Source organism: Anomaloglossus baeobatrachus, chromosome 5, assembly GCF_048569485.1.
Source record: "Anomaloglossus baeobatrachus isolate aAnoBae1 chromosome 5, aAnoBae1.hap1, whole genome shotgun sequence".
Lineage (NCBI taxonomy): Eukaryota > Metazoa > Chordata > Amphibia > Anura > Aromobatidae > Anomaloglossus > Anomaloglossus baeobatrachus.
The window spans coordinates 241538601-241552523 of NC_134357.1; the positions used below are offsets into that span (position 1 = coordinate 241538601).

General features: G+C 41.4%; 1 protein-coding gene across 1 annotated transcript in view; it reads right to left on the bottom strand.

Annotated features, from left to right (window-relative positions):
- LOC142311139 (uncharacterized) overlaps positions 1-13923 on the bottom strand; it is a 60048-nt gene that overhangs the window by 17977 nt on the left and 28148 nt on the right. Inside the window, exon 6 of the mRNA XM_075349285.1 lies at positions 11285-12281. Within this exon, the coding sequence (XP_075205400.1) occupies positions 11285-12281 (997 nt within the window). The remainder of the gene's footprint in view (positions 1-11284; positions 12282-13923) is intronic.

Sequence of the window (13923 nt, forward strand, 5' to 3'; positions counted from 1 at the left end):
TGTACCCGACTGTTGATTTTGCTACTCCAAGCATGTCTGCTATCTCTCTGATGGATTTTTTCTTTTTTTTCAGCCTCAGGATGTTCTGCTTCACCTCGATTGAGAGTTCCTTAGACCGCATGTTGTCTGGTCACAGTAACAGCTTCCAAATGCAAAACCACACACCTGTAATCAACCCCAGACCTTTTAACTACTTCATTGATTACAGGTTAACGAAGGAGACGCCTTCAGAGTTAATTGCAGCCCTTAGAGTCCCTTGTCCAATTACTTTTGGTCCCTTTAAAAAGAGGAGGCTATGCATTACAGAGCTAAGATTCCTAAACCCTTTCTCCGATTTGGATGTGAAAACTCTCATATTGTAGCTGGGAGTGTGCACTTTCAGCCCATATTATATATATAATTGTATTTCTGAACATTTTTTTGTAAACAGCTAAAATAACAAAACTTGTGTCACTGTCCAAATATTTCTGGACCTAACTGTATACCCTCAGCCTGCGTGCTGTGCAATTGTTTGATTATCTTCTTCTATTCTAATAAACTTTGATTTGAACAAAAGTAAAGGCCTTCACTGGATTCTCAGCAATGTCCTTTTGTTAAAGATCAGCAGTGGGAACACAATGGAACATAAAGCGCATATGTAAGTAAAAACAGAACAATGTTCAGACAGAGAGAAAAACTCCACTATTAGTTTTTTCACTGAGAATGAACATTTTTCATAGCATTTCAAAACGAATTGAAACAGAATGAAAATACACATTGCACATAAAAGAAAAATGCATGAAAACTATTCAGTCACAGGCTAGAAAACAAAGTACTGATCCCAGGCTCCAAAGGTGAGATCAGGATGACTAGGAAAAAAGGCAAACATTGCATCCACAAAAGCAGACAAACTGTAGTAGACAACACTGGAGATCTCCAAGAGAAAAAGACAAGCTGGAGAAGTGTCCGGCGGGTCAAAGCCACACGCCCGACATGACAGGTGGACCTGGTATTCAAGACATGTTCACTGGAGAAAAACGTATAGCATTATAAGGCACAGCCACAGTGTAAAAGATGTTGAGGTGCACTTGTAGGTTTCCACACCATATGTCAAGAGAATTAGAAATTCACTGGAGAAAAACTGACACAGGAAATTATATCCCTGGCATCAGCTTGAGGTAGAATCTCTTCCTTTATACACCAAGGGCTGGACATGATTGGCCCACTGGGATTGGAGCCAAGCCCCACACCTGTCTCTCTGACAAGCACAGAACCTGACTCACTTCCAGCACTGGCCACTAGAGGTAGCCCAGAAACATCCTCAGGAAGAATGTTAACCCCTTCACAACCAGCAACAGCCAAACCAACAGAAACACCATTCATAACAGTTACTCTTATTTATATATTTAGCCAATATAAGTGCACGGCTGGGGGTGGCAGCCTGTAGCCTTATACTTTATCATGGCTGAGTATCATAATATGGGGGGAAACTATGACAATTTTTAAATTTATTTTTACATCAATCTAGATGCAGAGAGGGTCTGTGACTGCAAGCAGTCAGACACACTGTTACACAGGCTGGGGGTGCGTCTGACTGCAACCAATCACAGACGCCAGGACTGCTGGTTGCCGGGGAAAGCAATGCATATGGATGAGTGGCTCCGGAAGTAGAATGAGTGGCCCGGAAGCAGTTACAGCGGTGCAGGAGACTGGTAAGTATAACGCCAATCCCCTATCCTTTCTACCACCATTTTTAAGCCAGCCCCCATAGACTTATATGGGGACTGTCGTCCGGCCAGATATCCGGTATCAATTCTGTGCAGGAACAGTTTTTTGTTTGTTTTTTTTTTTAACTCGGTTAGACCAGCCGATCCAAGTTATCTGCAAGTCCACCCATCACTGTAGGTAACACTCATCGGTTTGGATCTCTTGTGCCATTGGCTATCCCTAGTAGACGCATTAATCCATGCATTTCTTTACTGACCTACTTTTGTCTGCAGGAAAGACTGTGGTTTTAGTGGTTGTGGATAGATTCAGTAAGATGGTACATTTCATTGCATTACCGGCACTTCCGAATGCTAACACTCAAGCTCAGGTGTTGAAGAAGATTGTGAAGCTTCAAGGGGGTTTCTTCTGATGTGGTCTCAGATTGGGGAACAAAGTTTGTTTCCAAATTTTGGAAAGCATTTTGTCCTCAACTGGGGGTACATTTGTCTTTTTCTTCTGCCTTCCATCCTCAGTAGAATGGTCACACTGAGGACATAAATTAATATTTGGAAACTTACCTTAGGTTTTTTGTCTCAGAGAACCAGGAGTATTGAGCATGTTACCATTGGCCGAATTTGCTATAAATAATCGTCACCAGTAGAGATGGGCAAACCCTCAGATGTTCTGTAATGTGCCTGCGCGCTGAGACTTCAGGATGTGATGTAGCAGAGATGGAATCGTCTTGGGACCTCGTGTGGATTACATCGGACCTGGGTGTTTTAGTGGGTTAATGAGTTGGAGAAAGAGGATGGGTTTTTTTTTGTATTTTATTTCAAATAAAGGATTTTTTTCAGTGTTTAGCGTTTATTTCTTTTCCTTTACTGGATTAGTAATGGGGGGTCTCATAGACCCTTCCCACTATTAATGTAGCGCTTAGTGGCAGCTGTGGGCTGTCATTAACCCCTTATATTACCCCCGACTACCACCACACTAGTGAATAGAGAGGAACCAGGTAAAGTGTCAGGACTTATGCATCTAATGAATACGACAATTGTGGCTGGCTGCAGGCTGCTACTTTTAGGCTCGGGGGCCCAATAATCATGGACCTCCCCAGCCTGAGAATACCAGCCCCCAGCAGTCGGCTTTATCATGGCTAAGTATCAAAATTGGGGGGGACCGCACGCCGTTTTTTTAAATTACTTAAACATTAAAAAAAACTATTAAAAAAAGCCGCATAGGGTCCCTCTTATTTTGATACACAGCCAAGATATGAACATGGCTGGGGGCTGCAGCCTATAGCCATCTGCTTTATATGCGCTGGGTATCACAATGGGGGAGACCCTACACCAAATTTTTTTATTTATTTTTTTTACACCACTTTAGGGACGCAGACATAGTATTTGATTCCAACCAATCACAGACGCTGTCATACAAGATGGGGGGGGGGAGATCTTACTTTAACAGATTCAGGGACTGACGGTGTGCAGGGGAAAGAGTGAATATGTACGAGAGGTAATGAGAGAACACGGAACCAATGTGACAGCGGCGCAGGAGAATCGATAAGTACAATTATCCAGTTTTACAGCCCCCTAGCCCTTTTTACCACCATTTTACATCATAATATACAGGTCCTCGTAGATTTATATGGGGTTTGGCGTCCGGACAGATGTTCGGGTTCAAGTAGGATCTTGAACTGGATTTCATTTATTTTTTATGTCCAGGCAGACCTGCCGAACCCAAACATTGCGGGCTCGCCCATCTTGAGTTAGGATTAAAGGTTTCAGACAGAATGAAAGCCATTTGAGTTTTATGCTGTGATAAAGAATTATTACAGTTCAAAACACATTGCACATTGGAGGAATTCATAAACATCAAACTATGGCTTTGTATACCGATTTTCAATGCATTGATTTACAATATATTTTGGGCTTTATGGATGTGCTATATTGTTGATCAATGTGTTTCAAAGTTGCTTTAAAAGCTACTAACGAGGCCATGCACTCTGCAATTGATCAAACTGGGTGAACACCATTTTTTGAGGTTTTACAGAGACAAAAACCTTGCTGAACCAACATATATTTCTTATTGCCACAATTTGAGTGACCCATACTGTAAAGCTTTATTATTCTTCATCTTGCATGGTAAATGGCATTTATAAAATTACTATTTTTGCTCATCTCACAAAAAGAAATAAAAAAACCCAAAAAGTTGTATTTATCCCAGAACAGTACCAATAAAAAATTAAGAATCGGAAAAAAAGAAAATACATGCACAGCTATGTAAACAGAAAAAGTAGAAGTTATTGGTTGTTCTAAAACATGACAACCCCCGTCAAAAAATAAAAAAAATATATATATATATTATACAGTGGTACCTCGCTTAACGAGTAACCCAGTTAGCGAGAATTTCACTTAACAAGCAAAGCTTTCTGTAAATTTGTAACCCGGTTTACGAGAAAGCTTTGCTGTGCGAGCAAAATCCTCACAGCACACACTTCCGGTTCCGTCCATCCACCGCGCTCTGAACCACACTTGCAATAATATAATAAGCATATGTGTACCTTCCGTTTCATCGCCGGCCTCCTGGGTCCTGTAATTCGCCGCTCCACTCCAGGCTGTGCATTGCCATCGATAGCGACGAAGCAGGAACTTCCTGGTTCCTGTCACCGCTACTCAAAGGCAGCGCGCTGGCCAATCGGAGGCAAGCGGCTCTGCCTTTGACGTCAGCGCTGTGGCAGGAAGTTCCTCCCTCGTCGTTATGGTAACCCGATACACGGCCCGCACCAGAGAACAGCAAGTCCCAGGAGACCGGCGATGGAATGGAAGGTAAGGCTACTTTCACACATCCGGCTTGAGCCGTGCGGCTCAATCCGGCTGTGAAACCTATGTAACGGATGCGGCGAAAACACCGCATCCTTTGCATACGTTTTTTACATGCGGCCGGTCTGGTTTTTGCCGCTTGCGGCATGCTACTGAGCATGCACAGTGGCAAAAACCGCATGCGGCGGCCGGATGCGGTTTTTGCCGCATCGCGCCGCATCCGGCATCCATAGGGAAGCATTGGGAAAAGCGCCGCATCGGCCGGATGCGGCGCGATGCGGTTTTTTTTTGCCGGAGCAAAAAACGTGGCAGGGAACGTTCCATCCGGCCGCCGCATCGGCTAAATCTGCCGCATGCGGCAAAAACCGGACCGAACGCAAGCCCATGCGGCACAATGCGGACCTAATTAAAGTCTATGCAGGAAAAACGCAACCGGCAGCAAAAAAAAACGGTTGCGGTTTTCCTGCAAAGTGCCGGATTGTGCCGCAGAGCAAAAGCCGGATGTGTGAAAGTAGCCTAAGGTGAGCATATAATATGTGCATGTACGTACGTGCTTGTGTGTGTTTGTGCATGTTTGTGCATGTTTGTACATGTTTGTGCATGTTTGTGCATGTTTGTACGTGTGTGGAATGGCAGAATAGGGGACCAGGATGGGACATTTAACAAGTTGTGGAAGGAATTGTCTGCATTGCAATGATTCCCTATGGGAAATCTTGCTTTGCTGAACGAGTAACTTGATTAACAAGCACAGTCCCAGAACGGATTGTTCTCGTTAACCAAGGTTCCACTGTATATATTACATACATTATACTGTATATCTACACTGTTGAAAAAAAATAAAGGGAACCCTTAAACAGCACAATGTGACTCCAAGTGAATCACACTGTGAAATCATCCTGTCCAGTTATGAAGCAGCATTGATTGTGAATCAATTTCTCCTGCTGTACTGCAAATGGAACAGAGAACAGGTAGACATGATAGGCAATTAGCAAAACAACCCCTATAAAGGAGTGGTTCTGCATGTGCTGACCACAGACCATCTCTCTATTCTCATCCTTTTTGGCTGTTGTTTTGGTAACTTTTGCATGTTGTTATTGCTCTCACCCCTAAAAGTAGCATGAAGCTGTGTCTACAACCCACAGAAGTTGCTCAGGTGGTGCAGCTCATCCAGGATGGCACATCAATGCGAGCTGTGGCAAGAAGGTTAGCTGTGTCTGTCTACACAGTGTTCAGAGCATGGAGCAGATACCAGGAGAAAGGCCATTACACCAGGAGATGTTTAGGGGGCCAATAGAGGGCAACAACCCAGCAGCAGGACCACTGCCTCCTTCTTTGTACAAGGAGGGACAGGAGCAATGCAGCAGGCCACTAATTTCCATGTGTCTACTCAGACTCCATGAGGCTGGTCCTGACTTCAACAAGTGGGTCTTGGGATTCCAGCCCAACACTACGCAAGGTGATTGGCAGATTCGACCTTGGCACCCTGAGCTCTTTACAGATTGTCACAGTGTGACAGAGTCTGGAGATGCCGTGGAGATCATTCTGCTACCTGAAACATCGTCTAGCATGACTAATTTAGGTACCGGGATGAGATCTTCAGACCTATTGCGAGACCATATGCAGGTGCAGTACATCTCATGTAGCTCAAGAGTGTCAGCAGTTCCTGCATTCTGAAGGTATTGATGCTATGGATTGGCCTGCTGGTTCTCCACACCTGAATCCAATCAAGCACATCGGGACATCATGTCTCATTCCATCTACCATCTCCATGTTGCACCAAAGACTGTCCAGGAGTTGTTTGATGCTTTAATCCAGGTCTCGGAGGAGATCCCCCCCAAGAGAACATCCGTCACCTCATCAGGAAAGTACCCAGGCGTTGTAGGGAGGTCATACAGGCATGTGGAGGCCACGCACACTACTGAGTCTAATTTTCTAGTCTTACGACATTTCCACTGAAGTTGGATCAGACTGTAATTTGACTTAGCACTTTGATTTTCAGTATCATTCCAAATCCAGACCTCCAAGGGATAATAATTGTGATTTTCATTGATAATTTTTATATTTTATTGTTCTCAACGCCTTCCACTATGTAACAAAGATTTGCAACTGGAATATTTAATTCATTCATTTATTCATTGAGATCTAGGATGTGGTATTTTAGTGTTCCCTTTATTTTTTTTTGAGCGGTGTATATTTATAAAGTAAAACATAAAAATATAAATTGGGTTTCACTATAATTTTATATACCTGTAGAATAAAGATAAAATGTCAACTCTACTGCATGGTGAAAATTCTTTTTCACAAAATTATTTTCAATTTTATTTTTTTTTGCTCATGCCGCCTACCAAACAATGAAGTGAAAAGTGATAACAAAAAGTCATATGTTCTCAAAAATACAATCATTAAAACTACAACTCGTTCTGCAATAAAAAAAAAATAAATAAATAAAAAAAATTGCAGTATTTTAGTAATTTTGCCTCCCAAAGAGTGTAATAAATAGTGATAAGTGTAATAAAGAGGTTTTTTTCATAGTGTGTTTATTGTAAAACAAAATAATATAGCATAAATACTTATATCCAAATACATATATATACACATACACATATATATCCAATATCGCCATAATTGTACTAACCCACAGAATAAAGTTAACAACTTATTTGTGCAGCATAGTGAAGAAAGTAAAATTTAAAAATAAAAAAATAAAGAGGCAGAATTGTCGTATTGTTTATATTCCACTTCAAAAAGAGTTACCGTAATTACGGTACATTTTCTTAAGTTATATCTACCCCTATATGATGCCAGTAAGAAATACAACTCATCCCACAAAAAAATAAAACCTGATACAGCTTTTTCCAAAAAAATTAAAAAAATAAAATTAAAAAAGTTTATAAGTTAAATATCAACATGCAGTAAATAAACGCATGATGTGGCAACATGTTTCTCCAGGTCATGATAATAGCAATACCAAACTTGTACAGATTTTTTTTATTCAATGTCGGTAAAAAAAAAATCAAGTTTACAAAATTCTAAAACCCATAAAAGTTTTTATTTTTCTGTTGATGGGGATTTGTTGGGGCTTGTTTTTTTCTATTGTGAGGGTATATTTAAAATGATACTCTTTTGGGGATATAAGATGTTTTGTCCGCTTTTTATTGCAGTTTTTAAAAGGAGTTGTGGTGTGTCCATTTTTTTTTATCTATTTACAATAGGGGTTATTTACACAGGTCTGCAAGGGTAAAATTATTTGAAAACTCTGCTGATTTTTATATTCTTTCCATCAATGAACTCAGTAAAAATATCAAAAAATTCCATTCAGATTTTTCACAAACACTGACTCCAAGGGGCTTTTCTTTGCACCATACTTTGACCCCTTTGCGTGGCCTTTGGTGGATGATTTTGGTGTCATTAGATTAGTTAGAAATTAATGGACGCAGTCCTAAGATTGGCTGCTCTTCATTTTTCCCTGAGCAGTATAAGAAATGAAAGCTGTGCTGTGAGTGGTTGTTTTGAGAAGTAAAGAGATTTTTTTTTTTTTTTAAGCGTGAAAAAGACTTAGCACTCCGGTAGGATGGAAATTAGCTTCATAATTTATTAGAATATCCAAAACAGTACCAGCAGAGATGTTTCGGTCGTCATAGGACCTTCATCAGTGTGCAGTAGTAACTTGTAAGGAAGAACCTCAGGAAGCACAAGCACGAAGTTTGCACTGCGGCATACACCACTGTAATGTATTTCAAGTTGCCCTTTCCCCAGTTTGAAATGTAATTAAGAAATGGCAGTTAAAACAGGAACAGTGGAGGTTAAGGCGGGCTTTGCACGCTGTGACATCGGTAACAATGTGTTACCGACGCTGCAGCTATAGTCCCCGCCCCCGTCCCAGGTACGATATCATGCGATTGCTGCCGTAGCGAACATTATCGCTACGGCAGCTTCACATGCACTCACCTGCCCTGCGACGTCGCTCTGGCCAGTGAACCGCCTCCTTACTAAGGGGGCGGGTCGTGCGGTGTCATAGCAACGTCACACGGCAGGCAGCCAATAGAAGCGAAGGGGCGGAGATGAGCGGGACGTAAACATCCCGCCCACCTCCTTCCTTCCGCATAGCCGGCTGGGACGCAGGTAGTAGATGTTCCTCGCTCCAGCGGCTTCACACACAGCGATGTGTGCTGCCTGCTGGAACGAGGAACAACATCGTACCGTCGCAGCAGCGGCATAATGTAAATGTCGGACCCTACACCGATCATACTATAACGACGCTTTTGCGCTCGTTAATCGTATGTAAAAGGCTTCACACACTACGATGTCGACAGTGATGCCGGATGTGCGTCACTTTCGATTTGACCCCACCGACATCGCACCTGCGATATTGTAGTGTGCAAAGCCCGCCTAAGATAAGGTATGTAAGACCAACCAAAATTTCTGTAAGAGCTGATCGTAGGATTGCTAGAGAGGCAATTCAGAACCCCTGCTTGACTGCAAATGACCTTCAGAAAGATTTAGCAGACTCTGGAGTGGTGGTATATTAGTCTACTGTTCAGAGACACCTGCACAAATATGGGCCTTATGTAAGAGCCATCAGAAGCCTCTCCTGCGTCCTCACCATAAAGTTCAGCATCAGAAGTATGCAAAAGAATATCTAAACAATCCTGATGTATTTTGGAAATGAGTCCTGTGGACCGATGAGGTTAAAACAGAAGTCTCTGGCCACAATGATCAAAGGTATGTGTGGACAAAAAAGAGCACATAATTTCAAGAAAAGAACATCTTGCTAAAGATTAAGCAAGGGGTCATTCAATCACGCTTTGGGGTTGTGCTGCATCCAATGGCACGAGGAACATTTCACAGGTAGACAGAAGAATGGATTCAATGAAATTTGAACAAATTCTTAATAAAAACATAATACCATCTGTAAAAAACTGAAGTTGAAAAGAGGATGGCTTCTACACATGGATAAGGATCCTAAACATATGTAAAAATCCAAAATAAACTACCTCAAGAGGTCCAAGCGAAGGTTTTGCAATGGCCTTCACAGTCCTCTGATCTGAACATGATCGAAATTCTGTGGCTAGAGCTCAAAAGAGCAGTGCATGCAAGAAAACTCATGAATCTCCCAGAACTGGAGGGCTTTTCCAAGGAAGAATCAATGAAACTCCCTTAAGAATTGAAAGACTCTTGGTTGACTACATAAAGTTTTTATAAGCTGTGACACCTATTAATGGGGGTGCTACTAGGGATTAACCATGCAGGTGCCCAAACTTTGCATTGGCCCATTTTCCTGTTTTTGTTAATTTTAAAACATAAAAGATGACACACACACACATACACACATATATATATATATATATATATATATATATATATATATATATATATATATATATATGTATGTATATATATATATATATATATAATCTTTTATATTTTAAAATTATTTTATTACTATTTTTTTTGTCCTAAAATACAAGGAAAACCTGTCATCTTTAACTTTATGCCGTTTCGAGATCATTTAATCTTTAGCTTGCTTAACTGTCTACAATAACAGTAATTTTGACGAGGGGTGCCCAAATTTTCACATGCCACTGTAAGTCCATCACGGAGAACATGCTGAAACGTTTCAAAGAGTTGGGTTGGCTGATGAATTTGAAGTTACATTTCTTACATTCCCATCTGGATTACTTTCCTGAAAATCTTGGTGCTGGTGCTTGGTGAAAATCTTAGAGAAGAGCAAGAAGAAATATCAACGAAATGGAACAATGATACCAAAGTAAATATAAAATGAACATGATGGTGGACGAGGGACTACTGCTGGATACTTTACATAGAAGATCCGTAGGCCTTCTATAAGAGAAAAGGTATAAAGAGAAGCTTTGAAGAGAAAAGGAAAAGGCGCAAGAATTAGTTTCCAATAAAGTTGCAGCATTTTCAATACATTTTTATATGTAATATTATGTACATTTTTGGCTACAAAAAAAAGTTTCTTATTCATCTTGCTTGTATGTAATTTCATGAGCGTTTTATGCAAAAATCCATAAGTGATGGTTAAATATAGAAGTGTTTTTTTCTTTTTAAATCAGAGCACAAGAAAACATAAGAATCAGTGATTGGAATTGAAAATCTTTTCATAAACCCTAAGTTTGCATACCTGTTGAAAGTCAGAATCTCATCTCTTAGTCTGCAGTTTTCACTACTCTGCAGCTCTGCTTGTTAAGCTTGACTGTTTGTATACCACAAGGACTTCAGAGTCTTCAGAGCTCAATTATGATAAGGCAAGCATAAATACTCTATACAACAGATGATTCTCAAGCTAGGAAATTGTTTTGTTCTTTGTATCCTAAGCGAAGGTTGAACAATTTGAATAAAACTATAGAAGGCACCTTAGTTTCACTGTTACCCTCAAAGCAGACCCCAAGTAATTGTAATTTATAAAGTTTGAGACTGTAAATAATGAGAATTTTTGGTCTTGGTTGGAGCTACTCTTTAATTATAGCATTTCACTGTGAACTCCATTAAATAATGGCCATTGTAATCAGCCATGTGTAGGATAGGAAATGACAACCACCAGAGGGCTTTGATTCTGTCCACAAGTAATGGCGAATGAGAACGCAATAATCGTTAGGATCTTATCCAGTCCACCAGTAAAAAAAACAAAGGATGAAGTTGAGCTTTACATCCTTGATGTTAAAATGTAGGAAAAATGCCACTGGACAACTTTTTACACTACAGATACACTGTCTTCCTTGTGAATTCTCGCATGTGATATCAAGTGAGACCTGCACCTGAAGGATTTTCCGCAGACTGAACATGAGAAGGGCCTCTCGTCTGTGTGTATGCGCTCATGTGTTTTAAGTTGTGACAGCTGTCCAAATGATTTGCCACAAACCGTACATAAGAAACGTTTTTCTCCAGTGTGACTCTGTCGGTGTGTGATAAGAGCTGAAGTGCACAGAAAAATTTTCCCACATTCAGGACAAATGCTCTTCTGAAATGTTTTATGGATTGTCTGATGTGTCTGAAGATCCATGTTGGTGGTGAAGTGTTTTTGACATCCGATACATTGATAGATATTTGCATCATCAAAAGAGCAGGTCACAGGATCTATGGTTTTATCTCGCTGGGTGAGGTTTACAGGAAGGAGATTGTCTTCCTGAAAGTCAATATCATCCTTACGAGACTCTTCAGTGGAGGTGTTGTCTTCCTCAGAGCTGGAGTCATCTTTAATACGAACTAGTTTGTATTCAATCTCGCCATCTGTGCCATGACATTTTTCCTTTGCATTAGCCTTATGATGTCCATCTTTACATGAGAATGATTTATTCTTGATATGTAAAAATGGTTTCGGAAGTAACCAATTTGTTGGTCGCTCCTCAACATCAATAGATGACGCTTGTTGCCTATGACAAATGGGTGTAAAAGCCATGTTACCCGATTGGGTACTTTTGTCATACAAGGCTTTTTCATCATTACCAGTTGAGCATGAATCCTGTTGTCTGTGATTAGTAAATTCCCAGGCATCTTTGTCTATGAGACTTTCTTCATCACAGGATGGTGGCTCCTCCTTAACTAGAGTACATGTAATGTCAGTGTCTGTATGTTCTTCTTCCTCCTCCTCCTCTTCTTCTTGTGAGATGCATTCATCCTTATCATGTGTTGATATATATGAATGATGGCCATCAGGAGTAAAAATGGAGGTGTCCATTAGAGTTCCTTCTTCATATAGCATGGATTCTTCCTTGCTGTCAGACGTATATATGACAAGGCCATGCTCCGTTATATCTGCAGAAAGGAAATAATGACAACCATTAAAGTCCTGAAACAAGTTGTCAGAGGTTAATACAAAACTATTACTTAGTAGCAGAGATTAAGGAAATAGAGCAGATTTTTTTTCTTATAGAAACAGTGCCACTTTTGGCCATGTGTAGGGAGGGGCTTCAGCAGACCATGAACAATTAAATGACATGGTAACTTAAAGAACCTTGCTCCCCTTCTAACTGTGTGTACTTGGGCTGGCCCAGCCCCAGTGTGTCCTGATGTTGGTTTAGGCAGGGATAGGGTGTGGTGTGAGAAAGTTGGAAAAAGGTACGAGTGCGTGGGACGAAGAGGTCCAAGATTGTGCGGAAAAAGCTGGACCAGAGTGCGTGTCGGACCAGTGGCCCTAAGACAGAATGTGACACCCGGCTCCCAGAAGACTGTTTAGCCGGAGAGCAAGAGAGAGAAGAATACGCATAGCTGAGTCAAAGTGGTTTGCCCCGATCCCTGCAGGCCAAAGAGGCAGATAGGAATCCTTGCCATAAATGAAGTGTTCCCCACAGAGTCCGCACCAAGATCTTGAGACTGAACTGAAGTAGAAAGGCTCTTCCTCCTTACAGCACAGTGAGTGCTTTATCAGGACGTCACCATGTTAAGGTTAGGATAGGCCACAGTAGTTAGGGTGCTGTAGTAGTCCGGCCCAAGTAGTGAAGGCCAGTTAGGGATTAAGAAAGAGTAGCCGTTGGAAAATGTTTTCATTCAAAAGTTGGAGTGCAGGCGGTTGGCTGCTTTCTAGCTATCTGTCTGGCTGTTTGTACTGCTACTATGAATACCCACTGTTGACTGCATCTCCTGGTCCAATAATGCCAGTCTTTTGTTTGTCTCCTTGTCTGCTGTACCGTGTACTTGAATCCTGCTAGATGGTGCACACTGACACCATTACACATGTATGCAAATTAGCTCTCATAGAGCAAAAGAAACTAACTCATGCGTACCATGTAGCTACTCTATAAGTCAATGTCCAATCCTTTGAGGAGTCTTTGCAAAGAAGGGAATTTTGTTTACTTACCGTAAATTCCTTTTCTTCTAGCTCCAATTGGGAGACCCAGACAGTGGGTGTATAGCTACTGCCTCTGGAGGCCGCACAAAGAACTACACTTAAAAGTGTAAGGCCCCTCCCCTTCTGGCTATACACCCTCCCGTAGGAGTACAGATTCCTCAGTTTTAGTACCAAAGCAAGAAGGAGGAAAGCCAATAACAGTTTCAAAAACAAATTCAATCCGATAACTAGATCGGAGAACTTAAGAAACAACGTGAACAACATGTGCACCCGAAAAAAACGAAACCCTAAAAACAGATAGGGCGGGTGCTGGGTCTCCCAATTGGAGCTAGAAGAAAAGGAATTTACGGTAAGTAAACAAAATTCCCTTCTTCTTTTTCGCTCCTAATTGGGAGACCCAGACAGTGGGACGTCCAAAAGCAGTCCCTGGGTGGGTAAAAAGATACCACATGAACGGGCTGTCATACAGCCTCTTCCTACAGGTGGGCCACCGCCGCCTGGAGGACCTGTCTACCTAGGCTGGCGTCTGCCGAAGCGTAGGTATGCACTTGATAGTGTTTGGTAAACGTGTGCAGACTCGACCAGGTAGCCGCCTGGCACACTTGCTGA